At 44.6% G+C, this 20492-nt stretch overlaps 1 protein-coding gene across 1 annotated transcript in view; it reads right to left on the reverse strand.

Moving 5' to 3' along the window:
* The window catches only part of BPIFC (BPI fold containing family C), a gene marked incomplete at its 5' end in the record, with an annotated part of 33033 nt that overhangs the window by 2968 nt on the left and 9573 nt on the right, over positions 1-20492 (reverse strand). The window contains 7 exons of the mRNA XM_081310939.1: positions 1771-1813; positions 12134-12201; positions 13209-13379; positions 14379-14432; positions 15442-15618; positions 16592-16683; positions 20370-20430. Of these exons, the coding sequence (XP_081167065.1) occupies positions 1771-1813; positions 12134-12201; positions 13209-13379; positions 14379-14432; positions 15442-15618; positions 16592-16683; positions 20370-20430 (666 nt within the window). The remainder of the gene's footprint in view (positions 1-1770; positions 1814-12133; positions 12202-13208; positions 13380-14378; positions 14433-15441; positions 15619-16591; positions 16684-20369; positions 20431-20492) is intronic.

Raw genomic sequence — 20492 nt, forward strand, 5'->3', positions numbered from 1 at the left:
CTCAACTGTAAAATGAAGATAATAATAGTTAACTATATTAATAATCTCATAGGGCGGGTCATCAGGATCAAACAAGTTCATAATATATCAAATGCCTCTTATAAACAATTGCCATCTTATCCTGAAATGCCCCATGGTTAGTACATTCTGTTGTTGATACTCAGTAGTTTACTGGGGTCTTCCAGGAAGAGTTGGATGCCTTTTGCCTCCCCATTGGTTTCAGGAAATAGTATTTGTGAGAAAGTCACCTCTGTCTTCTCATTGACTAGATTCTCTCTTATCACGCTCAGAATGAAAGACAGGCTCTAGTTAGGCTACGCTCTGGGGTACTAACCAACAGAGCCTAATATGATGCTGGTATTTTAGACCTCAGTGTCTCCCATGAAAGGTCTGATTCATTTTCCAGCTTATGGACCCAATCCTACTGAATTCTAATCTTTCCCAGCTGAAAATTAGGGTGCTTCTCTAAAATTAAACAAGCAAACGGAATCTTGTTTGGCCTCCTGGTTCAATTCTCAGACTTTCTGGCTTATCCCCCTGCCCCCATGTATTCCTATCTTATTACTGTGTTTCTGTTGAACATGGCAGTGATTAACTCAGTTCCTCCCATCTCCCACACGCTGCCTTGGTGTGAGGTTAAGTGACTTGTCCTAGGCCACATAGCAGCCAATGTGCTGAGTGAATTCCACATGTAGTTTCAGCTAATCTCTCCACAACGCTGACATTCTGATCCCCGCCTCCATACTTGCCTGCACTGCCCATTCTGATGTATTTTTTTCTATAGTATGTTTCATTATATACAATATATATCTGTTTGTTGTCTGTATCTTCTCTCAGCCACATACACATATGCACACTCTCACACCTTCTAGAACAAGGTTTCCAAATAACGCTACGATTGGCATTTGGGGATGGCCTAATTCGATGTTGTGGGGGGTCTGTCTTGTGCACTTTGGGATGCCCGGCAGCACCCCTGACCTCTGTCCCTAGAGCATTCCTCTTCCTACCCCAGGCTATAATAATGAAAAAGTTCTTCAGACATCGCCAGGTGTCCCTGGTGGGCTTACGTGGACCCTGGTTTAAGCATACCCTGGAATATAAGTGCCAGGAGGGTAGGCGTTTTCTGTTTTCTCTAGATTAGTGCCAGGATCCCTAATTAATTGTAAAAAAATGAATGATATTAAGAGTCAACATTTGTACAGGGTTGACAGTGAACTAGTCACTGTTCCCCTCAGGTGTTGTGACACTGAAATCCATGTATCAACTTCTGTATGATAAATGGAGGTAGTGATTCGACCTTGAAGCCTGAGGGCAGGGGTTTTCCAAGTCGCTTGTTGGGGTGTCCACTCCCAAGCAGGAGGTCCCCAGGCTGGGCTCCCCACTCCACAAAGGCATGCACACAGCCAGCCTTGGCCTAGTTTTAGGAGATAGGTAGAAGGTGTTTGAAGAATAAACCCGATCATGGCCCCATAATTTACACATAGCTTCTTCCTTTGGGATTTTGGATCTTAAATTTAATTCTATAGAATTACTTTATCCAGAAAATGAGAATACCTGTTTTCCTAGCATTACACAATCTTAACAGTCTCTGGAGTTCTTTAAAAAGTGTTTCTGCGTAAATAAAAGCACATCAGAGAGCTAAGCGGCTCACTAGATGAGCAGCTGCATCAAGGATTTCAAGGTTAGGACGGGCAGTCCTGGAGAACGTAGGCATTGTATAGAATTCTCAGTCTTCCCCTTCCAGGAAGCCCTGAGGGGTCAGATCCCTACCTTAATATCATTGCGACTGGACTCTGGCAAAGACAGGCGGAATCTGCAAGGAAACAAGAAAAGTGAAGGAGGGATATTTAAAAAACATAAAAAGCAGAACAAGAAAAAAGGGAATTTTTTTAAGCTCAAAAAGTCACTAGCTTCTCTCTCTCTCTCTCTCTCTCTCTCTCTCTCTCTCTCTCTCTTTCTTTCTGGTGCTGGGATTGAACCCAGGGCTTTGTTCATGCGAGGCAAGCACTCCACCAACTGAGCTATATCCCCAGTCCAGTCACTAGTTTAAAAAAATAAAAACAAACTTGAAAGGGCATCGATTACATCTTCTACCCCTGAATTTTGCTGCTTAGAAAGAAAAGCAGGTGTATTGGAGCTTCCCATTTATATGTACAATTTCCATGTTTCTGTGTATCAGTTAAAAAGTAAATAAAGGGGCTGGGGTTGTGGCTCAGTGGTAGAGAGCTTGCCTAGCATGGGTGAGGCACTCGGTTCGATCCTTAGCACCACATTAAAAAAAATCCTAAAAATAAAATAAAGGTATTGTGTCCTACAACTAAAAGTATATATATTTAAAAAGTAGGGGCTGGGGCTGTGGCTCAGCAGTAGAGTGCTCGCCTTGCATGTGCGGGGCCCTGGGTTTGATCCTCAGCACCACACAAAAATAAACAAAATAGAGGTATTGTGTCCAACTACAACTAAAAACAAATAAATAAATATTTAAAAAGTAAATAGAAAGGGCTGGGGCTGTAGCTCAGTGGCAGAGCACTAATCTAGCATGTGTGAGGCACTGGGTTCGATCCTTAGCACCACATAAAAATAAAACAAATGAAATAAAGATATGCTATCCACCTACAACTACAAAAAAATTTAAAAAGTAAATAAAGATAAAAATATATTCTCTTAAAAAAAAGAAGCAAAGCAACAAGCAGAAGGCTTGAGCATGTAGCCAGAGTGGCTGCCCAAATACACTTGCTTACACATGGGACTCACAGTTGGCAAACTCAGTGCGGAACAATGGTAAGAAATAGTTTTCAGGCCTGTTGGCTCTGAACTCAACCTTAAAACTTCCTTGATCCTTTATTATGATCCCAGTAACTCTATCTGTGCTCAGTCTTGGTGACACCCCTCAGAGGGCTGTGTTATTCATGCCATTTAGAAAGCGGCTCCGTGGTAACACATAAGGGAACTTTAGCCAAGAGCCATCTGATGGGCACAGGTGCAGGGTGATTGCCAGCACAATGCCTCAGTCTCAATGTCATTTTTGCTTATTCCCTAATTTCCGGATCTTAATTTTCTCAACTATAAAATAGGGATAATATCTAGTTTATAGGGCTGTTGTGCAAATTGAATGAGATAATGCACATAAAATGCTTAGTCTCTATAAACATGAGCCATTTTTATCATGAGCAGAAATACCAAATGCCAGCACATAATGTCCTTGATACTCTTGGTCAAATATCAAGAAATCGTCTGCTATAGGTCCAAGTAATACGATACTCCCTCCCCAATATGCCTGGTAAGGGTGGATGTCACATGTCCTGATGTTTGATATTTTATGGGAACATTCAGAAGACAGCTGAAGCCAACATTGTCCCTGTTCCAGTTTTGCTAAGGGCTGATCCCGAGGTAGCTCCCCCAACATGCTGGCTTGATTTCCTGTGCAATAGTAATGGGAAGAAGTAGTGATCCGCAGGCAGGACCACTTCATTTTGCAGGTAGGAAAACTGACATACAAAGAGGGGCAACATGAATAGTGGATTTTGGAACTTAGATCTCTTGGTGTTCATCTTAGAGCGCCCTTCCTTTAAAGGATGTTACTTTGTATCACTTTCCTCCTTAGTCTTCTGTGGCTCACTCCTGCCCAGGTCTAGGGCCTCCCTTCTGCATCAGCCTCTTGGTCTCCTGACTTGAGGCTCTGTAATCTGTCCTCCACACCCTCCCAGAGTGAGGGGTATTACAGGCATGTCTGATGAGCACACTCCTGATCAAAATTCTTTAATGGCTTGTGATAAAGTCTAAGAAATACGGCACATGAGACTTTCTGTACCCTGGCTCCCAGCTCCCTTTTTAGCCTCATCTCTTTATTCTCTATCTTGAATTTTATCCTCACTAACCCAGAATTGTTTGTTGTTATGTTTTTTTTTTCATTCATTCACTGGACACTGTAGACCTGAGGTTAAAAAAGGTAGTGGCTTCAAAACATACCAAAAAGTCCTGAAAAATTAATATGTACAAAAAGTAACAATATGGGGCTGGGGTTGTGGCTCAGCAGTAGAGTGCTTGCCTAGCAAGTGCGGGGCCCTGGGTTCGATCCTCAGCACCACATATAAATAAATAAAATAAAGGTATTGGGTCCAACTACAACTAAAAAATATTTTTAAAAAAGTAACACTATGGCCATTGATCACTGCCCTCAGCACCATTCATAGTTAGATACAAATTAAATTTAATGTTGGCTACATCTGAATATATGCAATAGAGTTTTGGATTGGAGTCTCCAAACATTAGAGTAACCAAGGAAGATCTTAAAAGAACTTGGAGATATGTCCCTGTATATTCCGCAATACTTTGCCCTCTCTGCCTGGGCTCATGCTGCTTCATGATCCTTGTCCTTTCCCTTTCTCTTTCGCTGGTTAACTCTTTTTAATCAATTAAAATTTAGCTTGAGATGGTGGAATGTGATAGACATCATTATCCAAAGTACATGTATGAAGACAGGAATTGGTGTCAACATACTTTTTGTACAACCAGAGATATGAAAAATTGTGCTGTGTACGTGTAATAAGAATTGTAATGCACTCTGCTGTCATTTATTTATTTTTTTTAAATCAATAAAAGAATTTAGCTTGAGTGCTACCTCTTTGAAGACTCTTTCTGTGACCACATTTAAAGAATAGATTTTCTTTCTTTCTTTCTTTTTTAAAGAAGAGAATTTCACAGAAGACTTAATTGCTTATTATCAGACAATATCATGTTGGCATGATTAGGCTTTGAGATAGCTTCAGATTAATAATTAATTACAAACAAAACAATCAGTTAAGTCCAGCAAGGAACAGATATGATATCATTAGCTCTGGGACTCAATGATCCCAGTGGGAAGTGAGGACCAGGATCTGTAGGGTGTCTTTGACCTGGCTGAGGGAACGTGAGGTTTCTCTCCCTGGTCACGGCTGTCTCTTACTTGTGCAAACCTCTTATACTTAGGAAATCCAGGGTACGAACGGTAGAGCACACTTAGGATTTTCCTCTTATTTCTTTCATTACAAGCCCAAGTCCTGGCTCAGGACTGCCCCCGATGAGTGAGTTTGCCTGGGGCTTCCCATGAACCAAACTACCCTTTGTCCCAAGGCCAGCTCCTGTCTGCTTTCTAATGGACAATTCTCACTAATTGCAGAAAAGCAGCGGTGGAGCTAAGAGCAAACTCCTCTCCTGGTTCTAAAGAATGCATGAGCTCAACTCAGGCCACTAGGTGGCGCCTGACTCCTGTCCTTTAACTTCATCCTTCAGGCCAACTCGTTGAAAGTCCTGCTGCTGAGAACTTACTGCAGAACCACAGAGCCTCTGGGGAGGAAGAGAGCTCAAATAGACCTACCCTGAAGACATATCGAAGACATATATGCGTCATTCTTGGGCTGGGGATGTAGTTCAATGAAAGAGTGCTGGCCTAGCACACATATGCCCATGCCCAACACACACACACACACACACACACACACACGCCTATTTAAGAAGTTTTATTGCCTGGTTTGAAAACTAGGGCTAAAGTGAAAACTCAAGCACAGCAAAAAGATCATTCATGATCTGAATCATTATAGCAATTGGGACAAAATGAAGGCTAGAGTCAAGGTCAAGTGTCACAGGTACTGACAATATCACTCCTCCAACATGTTCTATGGCAGACAATGACAGTCAATCCTACTTCTCCATGCCCTGTGAACTCTTGTTTCTGTCTTCTTCTGCAGCTGTGAACACCCTGAGGGTAGAGGTCCAGTCTTAATTATTGCATTCTCAGGATTTAGCCTGGTAGATGTAGGAAGGTTTCCAAGGAAGGGACCCTTGCACTGATACAGGAAGGACAAGCAGGATTCCAAAATGAAAACGGGGAAGGGAGAGGCTTCCAGGGCCCTGTGCAGGAAAGAGAGGGCTTCTGGGAGGGCACAGCAAGAGGATGTAGGAGACGCAAATGGGGGTTAACCTGGCTGGGTGACTCAGCCACGTTGGGATTTTTTATCTCTAGTTGAAGAGCAAGGAGTCCATTGAGGGTTTTTAGGATGAGAGGCCACATCTGTGTTTTGTAGAAACCACTCTGGATGCAGTGAGAAGGGAGACGGGCAGGACAAGATGCTTCCTCCAGTAATGTGCTATGCAAGACAAAGAATTCAACTTCTGTCTGTAATTATGGAGGGAGGAGAGAGAAGCTATACACAGGGAGCATTTAGAGGAAAATAAAAAGCAGTGTGGACAATGGCTGAATTATGGAATCAACCCAGGTGCCCGTCTATCAATGAATTAAGAAATTGTGAAATATATATACACACACACACACACACACACAAACACACACACAATAAAGTTCTATTTAGCCATAAAAAGATGAAATAGAAGAATGACATGGTATTTGCTGATAAATGGATAAAAGTGGAGAATATCATACTAAGTGAAATAAGCCACACTCAGAAACTCAAAGGTCATTTTTTTTCTTTCATATGCAGAGGCCAGAGTAAAATAAAGAAAAGAGGGAGGAAAGGATAAAATATTACAAAGATACAGGGCAGATCAGTAATGTAGAAGAAGAGCAAGAGGCAGAGTGGGGGGATGGGTAAGGGGAGTAATGCAGAATGAATAATTTAAGCATCATGTAATGTGCATATAGGAATATACAACAGGGAGCCTCACCTTCAGGCACAGGTAGGAAGAACTAGTCACATATAAATTAGAAGTGGAAGGAAGTTTAGTTGAGTAGAGGAAGGAGAATGGGGGGAGCGTGGGAAGGAAAAGGGGGTGGGAATAAGGAGGGAATCATGATCTGAAATCGAATTCCATTCAGGTATGAGTTTGTTGAGGTGAACCCAACTATTATGTATAACTATAAAGCACTAATCAACAAACAAACACAAAAAGCATTATGGACTCAATGCTCACTCATGGGTTTACACACCACAAAATTTCAATGCAGGAATTCTGAAAAGGTGAAGAAACCATCATGGGCTAAAGGTGTTGGGGGGATCATGACCTGGGGGAAAAGGAGTTGCCCTCTGGGAGAAGCACTCTGCACATCTCTGTGCACCTCTCTTCCTGTATCTGCTAGCATGTCCCTTAGCACTCAGTTTTGTAATTGCCTGTTGATCCAAGTTCCCCTTTCATCTATATTGGAAAGATTTTTTTTTTTTTTGAAAGAGAGAGAGAGAATTTTTTAATTTTTTTTTTTTTTTTTTTAGTTTTCGGTGGACACAACATCTTTATCTTTATGTGGTGCTGAGGATTGAACACAGCGCCGCGAGCATGCAGGCGAGCGCACTACCGCTTGAGCCACATCCTTAGTCCCTGGAAAGGTTTTGAGGGGAGAAATGTGTTGGACCCGTTCCACTAGTAAAAGCACCCTCTAGATGGGTAAGAGTTCCTCAATGTTTTTATCTAAGTGCCTCTGGAAGGAAACCTGGAAATTTTCTCCAGTATCCCTGGGAGAAGGATCCATTTGGGGTTTCCTCCTCCGATGGGATGGCACCCCACCTTAGCATTCCTCTGCCTGGCTCAGCAAGGGCTCAGAGGAAGGGTACAGATGGGGGTCAGCCCAGATGCCAAGTGTGCGTTCCATTGACCTGTCCAAAGTACCATCCTGTAGAAACTGCGAGTCCATTCTGCCTGACAAGCTTTTTTCCTGGGTTTCTGTTCAGGTGGCTCGGGCTGGGAAAGGTTCACCCTCCCCAAGCTGTGAGGATGGAGTTAGATAGCGATTCCATCTGCTTGTGGTGGTCAGCTGTATTTGCATTCTCTGATTGTGTCCATTGGGAGGGGTTGCAGTGTGTGCACGTGCGTGTGCTGATGGGCGTGGAGTAGGGTGATGGGGACATCAGAGTCTCAATCGCAGAAATCTCAAAAAAAAGTTCCAAAGTTCTAACTAGTTCAACAGTAATATGAATTTGATTGTTTTGAGTTTTGAAGGTGATTAATAGGGTTAGAATTAAGCCACCTGGATGAGGACCCAAGCAGACAAAATGTCATTAAGGTTGGCCTCTGTATCAGTTTACAGATATCTACCGTGTGGGCCAGCCTGTTCTGGAGCTGCCTTCAGACAGAATCGTGCTGGGAACAAGAGACTCCATGGCAGACAGAGCTCTGAGGGCCAGCCCTACAGCTTTTAAGACCAGCCTGACTTCTCATATCCCTTGGGACAGTTTCTCCCTCCTAGGTGGTGAGACTTGGATCCTAAAATGGGAAGAGAGAATTAAACTCTGGGACTGCTAGCCACGAACTGCGCTGGGCATCGTGCTAAGGGCTTTACATCCGTCATCTCCTCACCCACACAGCTGCTTTGCTGATGAGGACATCGACACTTAAAGAGGTTAAGTAATTTGATCAAGGCCACCCAGCTGGCAGGAACCTGAGGTTCTAGAATCCAAATCCAGATATACCTGACTCCAGAGACGGTTCTTAACTAGACGTGCCCAAAGAAGTCAGGTTTGTTATTAGTATTCCTAGATTTTGCTTTCTTTGTTCTTTCCTCCTCTTTATCCTGGAAACGAGAAGAGAGCTGTGTGTCTTTTCCATTTCAGGACACCCAGTGTCTTCTCTTTGGACTTTCAATATTGAACGTGGGCAGGCTGCCTGATTCAATTTTGCTTAACTCCCCATTTGTGGGTTTTCTCTTCTGAGCAAGGATATTGGCTTCCTAAGTCCTAGGCCTAAGTGTTAATTTCTGAGTCTTAGCTCTTCACTAGCTCAAAGGCAGGATAATGTAGTAAGTAAACACTAACTGGGGGTGTGGCTCAGCGGTACCGCACTTGCCTAGCAGGCCCGGGGCCTGGGTTCCATCCCAGCACCGCAAAGCAAACAAACAGAAAACCACCCAAGGCTTTGGGAAAAGGTTCAAGTTCTACTCAACCAGTAATAGCTCTGTGACCTTGACTGAGTTATTCCACCTCTATGAGCCCTGAATAATACCCACCTCCAGGACCGTTCACTTAATCTATAGCCGTTTACTGAGCACTGTGACAGACCCCGGAGACCCACAGTTGTAAGGTTTCTGTGAAACAATATAGGTGCTGGGCTGGGCACAGGACCTAGAAGACAATAGGGGCTGTATAATGAAGAGGAGACCCAAATTGTAGAACAGCCATGGCTGGGCAGGAGACAGGGAAGCGAGGTGTATCCCGAATAGGGACACTCTTGAAATGACCTTGTAGGGGTCAAGGGTATAGCTCAAGCTCAGTGGTAGAGTGCTTGCCTGGCATGTGCAAGGCCCTGGGTTTGATTCCCAGCTCTGCAAAACAGACAAAATATAAAAAACCCAGACCTCCTATAATCTTGCATAATCAAATACCTCCTTGCCCTGGCTGAGACTCAAGAATAGTCATAGCCAAATTTTCTTGAGCACCAAATATACACTTTACTTGTATTAGCCCACAATCCTACAAGAACCTTCTAAAGTAGCCTTTGCTTATTTATGTAATCTAATTTTAATTTTTTTGCAGACCTGGAGATTGGACTCAGGGCCTCTCCCAATCGAGGAACTCTACCATTGACCTACATTCCTAGTCCCTGAAATAGGTTTTATTAGAGCTTCATTTCATAGAGGAGGACATGGAGACCCAGAGGGGGAAGTCCATTTCCTGACACCACACAATTAATAATCTGAACCCAGCCAGACTGACTCCACAATTCATGGTCTTACTACTTGTCTAAACCTGTCAAACAGGGTTTGTCTGATTTTTGCATCAGATGTCTATGCAGCAGCCCTGAGTGGCTCCGGAAGGGACACATTGAGGCAGGGGGTGGCAGAAAGTTGTGCTGGAAACTTTATTGGGAGATCCTGTGCTCCTGGGTTCTTCTCTGTCCCACAGATCCCTGCCCACGTTACACCTTTCCTGCTGTGTCTCTCTGACATCACCCAGGGCCAAACCAGCTCATCCTGAAAGGCAGCGCTTGGGACGCCCAGGAGTGGAGGAGCCTGCTGGGGTAGCATGTGGGTGGCCTGGCCACTGCTCTTACTGCCAAAGGCCCGGGCTGGTTCAGCACAGTCTTGGAGACTTCAAAAAGGCTAGAGAGGCCCTGCCCACCTGCTTTGCTCCAAGATACTCACTGCCTGAAGGAACCACCCTTGCGCTGGGCGCAGCCTGGGCTGTTCCTACCTTCTCCAGATGCTTGCTGCTTTGGTTAGCACCTGCCTGCATCCCCCCGCCCCCATCACTCAGGCCCTACTGCCTCTTTCCCCTGTCTTCCAGGAGATTGGCTCTCACCTTTACTCCCAGTCCAGCAGTTCAATCCCAATCCATTGCCTTCCTCTGGTGGCCTAGCTGGGATGCCTGAGCTTCTCAGCCTCTGGCCTTTCCCTCCTCCTCCTCCTGCTCTCTGGTTCACATCCTCTCACCTGGTAGAACCATTAAATCAAATATCACCTGTCATGCCTCTGGGTTTCACCAGCCTGATCCCTTAGGATCCCATAGGTCCTCCTATGACTTCTGGGGCCTGAGGCACTGGTCTTTTTCCTTACTTTTTTTGAGGTGCTGAGGATCCAACGCAGGGCCTCACAAATTCTATGCAAGTGCTCTGCTTCTGAGCTACATCCCCAGACACCTTGATTGTATTTTGAGACAGGGTCTCACTAAGTGGCTGAGGCTGGCCTCGAACTTGTGATGCTCCTGCCTCAGCCTCCACAGTCAATGGGATTAGGTGTGCACCACTGCACTTGACTCTTAAAATATATTTTTAAAATTATATTTTACAACTGCATTGGTATAAAATAAATATAATCAAGTTTGGATTATATTCTTTTTTAAGTTCTTATTTTAAATATATGAAAACATTTTCTTGGGTTCCTAAAGTTGGGTTCCTGGGGCGCCAGGGGCTATGCCTCTTGGGTATCATGGCAAAGTCAGCTCTGCATTGAGGGTCAGTAAATTTAAGTAAAGCCCCTTGGATTTTTTTTTCTCTTTGGAAACCATACTTTAAAATTTTGTATTCTTTTTATTGGAAAAACAATATAATCACAAAGAATATTTTTATACACTCCCCCAGATTTCATAATCTCATATTCTAACATGACTCTTTTCATGTGAGGGGTTCACTTCCTTTGTCAGATGTGAAGTTATTTCACACAACCCCTAACTGTGGTGCTTCTGCAGTTTTGCATTCTGTTTTTACCACGTAACATTATTTTATTTTTAAAAATATATGTATATATTTTATTTTTTTTCAGTTTAGTTGGACACAATACCTTTATTTTATTTATTTTTATGTGCTGGGTTGGAGCTCAGCACCTCTCACGTGCCAGGCAAGCACTCTACCACTGAGCCACAACCCAGCCCCATTAACGTTAGTTTATTGAAAACATTTCCCGTGTTTCCACAGCACTCTTCCTACCCGTCAGGTTGACTTGGGGCACTCCACTGACTTCCCCCTGTTCGTTTCTTTTCTGACTCTGCTTTTATTCTGTCTTACTGTTTCCTCTTCTTTCCATGACTTAGTCTGGGACAGCTGAGCTTTCTGTAAATTCTCTCCCCACGTCTCAATCAGAACTTCAACTATCAGGTTGATTGCACCAAAGAAAATGCACTTTGAAGACAATTTTTCCAAATGGCAATTGGTGTTCAATGACCTGCTCACCCCCCTCCATGCTGCATCGCCTGCGTTTGAGAGCCATCTGGGCTACGGGCCAAGTTTCTGTTGAATAAATTGTGTTCTAGTAATGGGACCACATCATCAGAGTCTGAAGGTACCCTGGACACAATTCAGTCCAACTTCATTTCTTTACAGATAAGGAAACGGAGGCTCAAAGAGGTTACTAGACCCAATTGTGATCAGAGAACCAAGAAGCGATTTGAAACTTGACTCTGTAACTCTAAAAGATTTCTGCCCTTTCCTAAGACCATGATCTCTGAATTTGATGAAGGGGAACTTGTTCCTATTGCTGCAGCATAGACTGAGCAGTTAGATTATAGATTTTTTTTTTACAATTATTTTGTTCCCTATTTTATCTCAGTAGTATTCTAATGGGAAGAAAAAAAGGAAAACTTCACAATGCAATTTTTAGTGAAGTGCATGCTCTGAAGTGATCCGAAGAATTTGTTCACACAGGATTACCTTCATCTGTTCTCTATGGAGACTTTGTTTCTGGGGTCTGTCGATGATGCATTTGTTCAACTGGTCTTACCTTTTCAGAGACAACGAGCAGATCAATCTTTGTCCCAAAATAGCCAGGCCCACGCTGGTACTAGCAACCTGCAGACAACAAAAAAACGTTTGTCGCTAAGGTGAATGAATCTGTCTGTTTGGGCCACACGTTGAAGTTTCCAATAGTGGAAGCATCATCAACCAAACTTTCCCTCTTATTCAAAGAAGCTGGCAAGAAATAGCTCTGAAAATCCTGCCTTTCAGCTAGGGGAACTATAAAGATTTATTATTTGAGGCTCTTCTTTAAGTTATTCTTTTCTTTTCTCCTAACCTCTCTCCTCTGTGTAGGCCTGTGTGATTTTGCTTAGGTTCATTGTATTCGTTGCCTCCTATCAGACTGCACTTGGACTTCATCTGATCAAGTGAACTTGAGTTCCACCTTGGTTGCTTTATTTTGAGGAAAGAGGAAATCCAGCTATCCATGTAACCGAGGTAGTGGGGAGGGAACACAGGATGCAGAGATTGGAGAGAAATTTGACATTGCATGGGGGAGTGAGTTTGGCCTCCCATCCCTCCACACCCCTCCTCTGAAACTGAGGGAAACTCCGAACAGACCACCTCCTCTTGGTTCCCGAACAAGTCCTCTAGACCTCACCTGTTCTTAGTTGCTTTTAGTTGACTACGGATAATACCTCTGACATGTAGGTCCCAGGGGTGAAGTCTGATGAAGTCTGAGCCAATCACCTTTCCCCATTCCTCAGTGGTAAGTATCCCCAAACCCTATCCTTGGGGAGATGCATTTTCGACTTGCTCTCTGTCTTCACATGTGGCCGCCTCATGAATAAACTCTGTCTTCCCAGACTCATTAACAGTGATTGGCCTACTGTGCACTGGGCAACTCAGTCTCACTGAGGCTGGCTTTGAAACTGGGATCCTCTTGCCTCAGCCTCCCGCGCCTCTGGGATTACGGGCGTGCACCACCATGCCCAGCTTATCCTCACTCTTAATCGATACTTCAGCCCTTTCCTCCAACCATTTAGAAGCTGCTGGTCCATGTTCCCTGGCAACAACGGGAATGGTGCCCACAGGCTGCCCTCCTGGCCCCCCAGACTTACAAAGTCCATGGAGACGATGGATTGAAGCGTCGAGTTTTCGGGTTGGGTGAGCATCATGATGGAGGCAGGGATGTCCAGGGTGAAGTTGCCCGGTTGCAAGTTGACCGTGGGAGGCTCCGTGGCCATGATCTGCAGCATGAAGGGCTGGGACAGGATGTAGATCTCTGCAATCTGCCCCGTTCAGGAAAGAAACAGAGACTGAGTGGGTGAAGGGAAACCGTGAATGTGGGGTGGTCTGAGAGAATTGGATTTTACACCATGGAATTAGAATAGAAGAAAGTTCTTTTGTAGTAATAAAAATGGCACGCAAAAACCCAACAGAAATTACAGCTGACGTTGATCATCCATCCAGGGTGCCAGCTACCGTGGCAGGGACTTTAGGTATTGTCTCCTCATTTCTTCAAAAAGCTCCCGAGGTGGGTTCAGTCTGTATCTGTACCCCTGATTCATAATGGAGAATGTGAGTCATGTGGAGGTTAGGGGATTTCTCAAGGCTCAAGCTAAAGTGTTGTGGAACTGAGATTTGAACCTAGGTATGTTGGACTGGAGCTTCTTTCTCTAAAGTGTCATCATCCTTGAGGGCAGACCTGAGCCTGTAGGTCCCTCGTGTCCCAAACTCAGTCTGCCATAAAGGTATGCTGTTAATAGATGCTTCACTAAGGTCACACGGGTGGGCATCTACCCTTCACTCACGGATTGAATTCTTCACTTAGGCTAATGAATAGAACTAATTATTTCAGATGTGGTGGAACCATGTGGAAGGAACCGATTATTTTATGAACTCACAGGCCTTTAATAGTACTTTTTTTTAAAAAAAATACTTTTTAGTTGTCAATGGACCTTTATTTAATTGATTTCTATGTGGTGCTGAGAATTGAACCCAGTGCCTCACACATGCTAGGCAAGCGCTCTACCACTGAGCCACCACCTCAGCCCCCCTTAAATAGTACTTTAACCCATACTTTAATTCTACTTTTCCAGATACTGGTTAGTAAATATAGGTGGATATTTGAGTAAAAGAAAAAACAAACAAACAACAACCTCTTAAGAACAGAAAGATGGACCCATGCTGGGATCAAAAGAAAATAAAAGAACCTACAAGCCCCCCACCCCCAAGTGATTACAGTCAAAACAAGCCCACAACCAGGGGCTCCAACCCAGAGCACTCACCTGGGAGAGCACGGTGCCAAGGCCTTGAGAGTTTTGAATGAAATGCTTGGAAATCTGAAACACAAGCACACCACGTCACTATAAGGCTTTTACCTGATGTGTTTTCAGGGCAAACATCGTGTCCCCTATGATTTTATGAATTATGAAGATAAAACGTTTAGGGTAACCTATTGCTTTAGAGTCCAATCCCTGGGAACCTGAGGCCCAGAGAAGTAAAGTGACTCACCCAGGGTCAGACAGGGGTTACGGTCCATCTGAATAAGCTGTACTCTGTGTGTATCCTATAGGGGCACCCATGTGGGGGATATTCTGCAACAATAAGGCTTGTGTGCTCATCTTCAGAGACGACCGAGAAGGAATGCTCATGTAATTTACCTTCACAGATAAACAGCCTTCAGTCCAAAGGTAGAAGTGTCTGACTTTTGGTGCATAAAGTAGCTGTTGCTGCCACTCTTACCACCTTGAACATAAGACTTAGAACTACCTGTATAACTAAGGCACAGAGAGGAGGAGATCTGAGAGGGATGCTCAAGAAAAGGTTTTGATTGGCTGGAGGGAGTGTTCTCACGGAAGGAGGCACCTGTGCTTACTGCCAGCAGGAGGGCTTCTGTTGACCCAGCCAGGAGTCAAGAGGACGACCAAGAGCTACATGCACCTACTCTGTGCTGGGCATTGGTCTGGGGGCTCCACATGCACTTAAACCTTTTAGTGCCACCACAGGCCTGCGAGTGTGCAACTCCTTCTGGCACAGGGATGTTAAGTAAGTTGAAATGACCAAAGATTGTAGGCAACACGTGGTGGAAGGCGATCTTAGCATCAGTTAAAATCAGCCTAGAACAGTGGCCAGATATCACCTAAAAACAAACGCACGGATCTGGAAACCCAACAGCCTCCCAACTGATCACAACATGCATTCCATGTTCCTTCATTCATGGTCCTGCTAGGAGCGATAGCCCCCAAAGGTCCAGAAATCAAAAACTAGGACCCGAAAATCCCAGAATGTGATGCTTAGAAAAAGGCTAAACAATGGTGCCAGTGGTCACCATCCGCCAACTCTGCTCACCTCCTTCGTGGAGAGGGTGATGCCGAAGGCCCCAGCTGTGAAATGAGCGAAGGATGCAGATTTAAAGAAATACTCGGAGACTCCGATGTAGATCATGGAGTCCCCTCGATCGGGGAGCTCAAAAGGAACTGGAGAGAAGGGGGGGTCGACGAGATTTTCCAGAGGGTAGAATACGCCCTGTGGGAAAGCAAAGGCCAGTTACCAGAGGAAAACTCAACTGTGCGGGACTGAGAAGGTGGACCCTGTCACGTCCGAATATGGAACATTCCAGAAACTCGGCAGGGATGAGAAAAACAGCAAGGCCTGCTGACCCCCGGGCCCGGGACTGTTTCAAAGCTGTGCTGATTCTTGTGCACCTTTGGACGTGTCTGTCCACCTGCGGGGACACAGCACAAGCTCCTGGCTGGTACTTTTCTCAGATAAAGGAAAGAGGGACAGTCAGCTGGTGGGGCCACCTCTGAACAGTTCCCAAGGTATCAGACCCTTGACCTTCAAAATCTGTGACTACCAGACACTTGGGAAATTGTAAAAACACTCAGAAGAGCCCAGGACTCCAAATGGCTTGAAGCATTTTGGGGCATTCCTAATGCTGCTCTCATTAGCCATCAGGTGTCATTGAACAGCATTCAACGGATCTGAAGACTCTGAGTGAAAGGCAAGCCAAAATGCACTTTAAAGAACAAGGACATTCACCTTGAGGCAAAACTGAACATAAGCACGAGGAATGTTTTTCCAGGCTCAGGGACAGCCATTTCCATGGATGTAGGCCTTGACAGAGGCCAGCAGCCCTCAGTTAAACCCACCAGCCTGAGTCATGAATAGAAGTACCAATATGTACGACCTACTCAGGTGTTAAGTTCTAATAAAGGCAGGCCACCCTGCTTTCAGGCTCCTAGTCTCCCACCTACTCCCCAAGATAAAAACCTCCTGATGCTTCTCACAGAGAAGGCAGACATATGTTGTCTGCAAACAATCATTAAACCCATGAAGAAAGGGCTCAAGAGTCTTTTGAAAAGGCCCAAACATGAGAGACTTGCTAGAAAGAAAATAAAATTATTTGAAGAGCATGTTTGTATATTTTCTTCTGCATAGAATCTTTGTTCTCCAAGTATTAACAGCCAGATGATGATTTTGAGAATCCTAAGTTTACCTTCAGGTTCAGGTCAAGGTAATGCTCAGTGATTTCTGGAGGACCCACCAGGGAAAAATCCACCAAAGTATAGTTGTTGATCTTGGTGATAACTAAGTGAGCAAAAGAGAAAAAGGAAAAGTTATACTCACTAAAGCATACTATAACACATGAATAATGTCTAGAAAGACAGAACAATATTTTTAATTTTATGTTTAAAATAACAGTTCCCCCCCCCTTTAAATAAGTAATACATATTTACTTTTGAAAACTCAGGGAAAGTAGATAAGTCAAAATAGGAAAGGAAAAATTTGTCCTAATCATGTTACACTAATAAAAATTAGGTAAAATTTTGGTGCACACCTGTTTAAGCACTTCCCTTCATATCTGCGTGAATATACACACAATGAAACTATAAAGTTTCATTTTTATTTTTTTGGTACCAGGGATTGAACCCAGGGGCACTTAACCACTGAGACACATTCTCAGCACCCCCCGCCTTTTTTTTTTTTTTTTTTGTATTTTATTTAGAGACAGGGTCTTGCTAAGTTGCTGAGGCTGGCTTTGAACTCGAGATCCTCCTGCCTCAGCCTCCCAAGCCTCTGGGATTACAGGTGTGTGCCACCATGCCCAGCTTATAGCTTTAAAAAGGAAATTAGCACAGGGGCTGGGGTTGTGGCTCAGTGGTAGAGTGCTCACGTAGTGCGTGTGAGGCCCTAGGTTCGATCCTCAGCACCATATAAAAATGAATAAATAAATAAACAAAGGTATTGTGTCCAACTACAACTAAAATAAATAAATAAATAAATAAATATTTTTTTTAAAAAAGGAAATTGGCACAAAGACCCTTACAAATATCAAGCTGTATATATTGGATTGAGAGACTTTCAAGTTCAATGTTAGAGTTCTATGTAGCTAGAACTTCATTTTTAAAAATAATAAACACACATTACTATCATAAATTAGAAATTTTTTCAGAGAAGTGACATCGTGAGAGAGAGGATAAAATCCATGAAGTTAAAGTAACCCAGGAAATTCTCATGCAAATGCTATTAATTTAATTAAATTTTTTGTATTAGCATTTTCAAAACAAAAGCAGAAGGCAAAGGAATCAGGGGACAGTGGTGGGTGAAGTTCTGGGGAAGAAAGATTGCAGAGTCTGAGACGAACAGTAGGAGTGGCAAGGCAGCCTTGGCTTAGGGAGAGCCGCCTTCCTGACCACAGTGCTTCCTCTCTGTTCCAGGGGAAGCTACCTGAGCATCACATCTGCTGGGGGAGACGTGAAGCAAGAAGAGATGAAGCAACTTGCTAAGGTAGGGGCACAACATTATCCAACGTTATTATGATTTTAGAAATGTGTCTGAGTGTCAGATGTGGGGGGATCCCCCACCACTCAGTTGATGAAGTAGGAGAGGAGAATGAGGCTCAGAGGTAGGCACCCATTCAGTGTTTATTAACCTGGTAGGGGCTGGGTGGGCCTGGTACTGGGGACACAAAGAGGAGTCAAAATTCCTGCTCATATTCTGGGGGAGGAGGCAAACATCAAACTAGGAAGTTATAATGTAGTCTAGTAAGAGAGGATCCAAAACCGACCTGAGGGTCCTAGTACCCACCTGCTCTGACGTTCTTCCTCATCTGAGTAAATGCTAATTTCATTCTTCCAGTTTTCATTTGCTTAGGCTGAAAACCCAAAGTGAGCCTCGACCAGAAGTTCTCATGACCCACATTTGGGCTGCTAGCAAATACCACCGTCTATTTTCAAGGTATATCCAGGAGCTGAACATGTCTTCCCATCTTCGCCACCCACCCTGGGCCAGCTGCCCTGATACCAGGTAAGGGCTGCACTGTTCTCTCTAATTCTATCCTTGTCCCCACCCAACCTTTCTGGGTATTGTTAGCACAGTAAGTCACGTCATACGGGCCTTGCTTAGAACCCTCCAGAACCTCATCTCAGACCAAGAGGCAGACTTTGCAGTGTCCCCAGCCCTGAAAATGGAATCGTCCCTTTCCCCATCTCTGACCTCATCACCTGCTGTTCCCCCACACTCCCTCTGTCCCTAGTATGGCCTCCTCACAGTTCCTCTAACACCCTGGGAGGAAGGCCCTGTTTCACAGTCTTTTATTTATTTATTTTTTTGGGGGACCTGGGATTAAACCCAGGGGCTCTTAACAACTGAGCCACATCCCCAGCCCTATTTTGTATTTTTTTTTTTTTTTTTTTGAGACAGGGTCTCACTGAGTTGCTTAGCATCTTGCTTCTGCTGAGGCTGGCTTTGAACTCGTGATCCTCCTGCTTCAGCCTCCTGAGCCACTGGGATTACAGGCTTGCACCACCATGTCTGGCTGCTTCATGGCCTTTGAGCCTGTGATTTCCTCTACCTAGAATGTTCTTTGTGCATGCTGTGGTCTGAATGTTCCTCCAAACTTAGGTTGAGATCTAATGGTCAATGTAATGATATTGGAATGTGGGGCCTTTGAGGGTTCCTTAGACCTCGGGGCTGTGCCCTCATGAATGGATTGGTGCCCTTTTCTCAGGAGTTTTGAATGCTGTTAGATTTCCTCCCTCTGTCTCAGGCACCCTCTCTTGCCCTTCCGCCATGTTGTGACTCCACTTGGAGGCCTCACCCCCAGGTGACTGGACAGACTGGACAGTCTTCACAACTCTGAGATGAATAGACTTCCACGGTTTGTCATCTTACAATCTGTGTAGTTCTGCCACATCAGCAGAGTCAGGGTGAAGACAATCCAGCTCTGGGGGTTGCTCACTCTCTACTACCTTCAGGTTCTTCCTGGCCACCTGTCTACCATGGAAACCCTCACCCCGCTCCTCCCTTGCTTTGTTATTCTTCTTACTACTTATCACGGCCATAAACCAGATTTTACTTGCTTATCTTGCTTTCTGTCTGGCTCATCCCTCTAGTCCCGTGAGGGTAGAGATTTCTGTCTCACAAGTCGACTGCTACACCCCCAGCACCAAGATTGGTGAGTGCCCAGCCGATTTCAGGTGCTCCTACACCATCCGTGGGTGAATGCATGGAACATGAAGGAAGAGATACATATAAAGTGTTGTGCAAACATAGAGGAGGTGTCACTTTGTGGGGGTGGGGGTTTTCAAGTAAGATTTCTTGGGAAACACAGGGTCTGAGCTGAATCTTAAAGAGAAGTGAATAGACAGAGGGCAGAGAGGGGAAAGGTTTGTGATCTGCAGGGATCAGCAGGCTGCTGGTGCAGAAATATCTATTAAAGGAAGAAATGAAGGGAGGGGAGAAAGCGCTTCCAGGCAGGGTGGACAGGCATAAGCCCAGGTAGGGAGTGAGAGAGCAGTAGGAACAGTTTGGTTGCTGGTGCAGAGAGAGGAGCAAGACGAAGCAGAGACAGGTAAGCAGAGCAGATGTAGCCAGCCTTCAGTCCAGGTGAAGGTGTGTGGACTCCATGCTGAAGGCAGACACTGACAGGGTTGGAACAGGGGAATAATGTGGTCAAGGTCAGCGTCACTCATTGTGAAGTGGATGGATTTAATGTCAAAGCTGGAATCAGAACTTGTGAGGGTTTAGCTCCTAGAACTGCCTCTTATTCCCTGGAGCAACCCCCTTCTGCACGGGAAAGCTGGTTAGTAGCCCAGGGGGGCATGCTCTCTGTAGAGGGAGCGTCCTGCCACTTGAAATCCTGGGACTTGAATCTGTAGGGTGGAAGGAACAGAGAGGAGTGGGCGCTCGCTGCCTTGCCAAGCAAATCTATGGAGCAGCAGCATTTGCAGGTGGGAAGAGAATCACCCAAGAGACCCGGTTCTGAGACTCACCCTCCAGTGTGCTGAGGTTGACATTCAGCGCTTCCACCTCATTTGTGATAATGGGACACAGCTGGCCACCAAAGAAATCAGAGAGAAAAATAAAAAGCATGTTATCATGTTGAAAGCAAGCCT

The sequence above is a fragment of the Spermophilus citellus genome, assembly GCF_964194105.1.
Source record: "Spermophilus citellus genome assembly, chromosome: 10".
Lineage (NCBI taxonomy): Eukaryota > Metazoa > Chordata > Mammalia > Rodentia > Sciuridae > Spermophilus > Spermophilus citellus.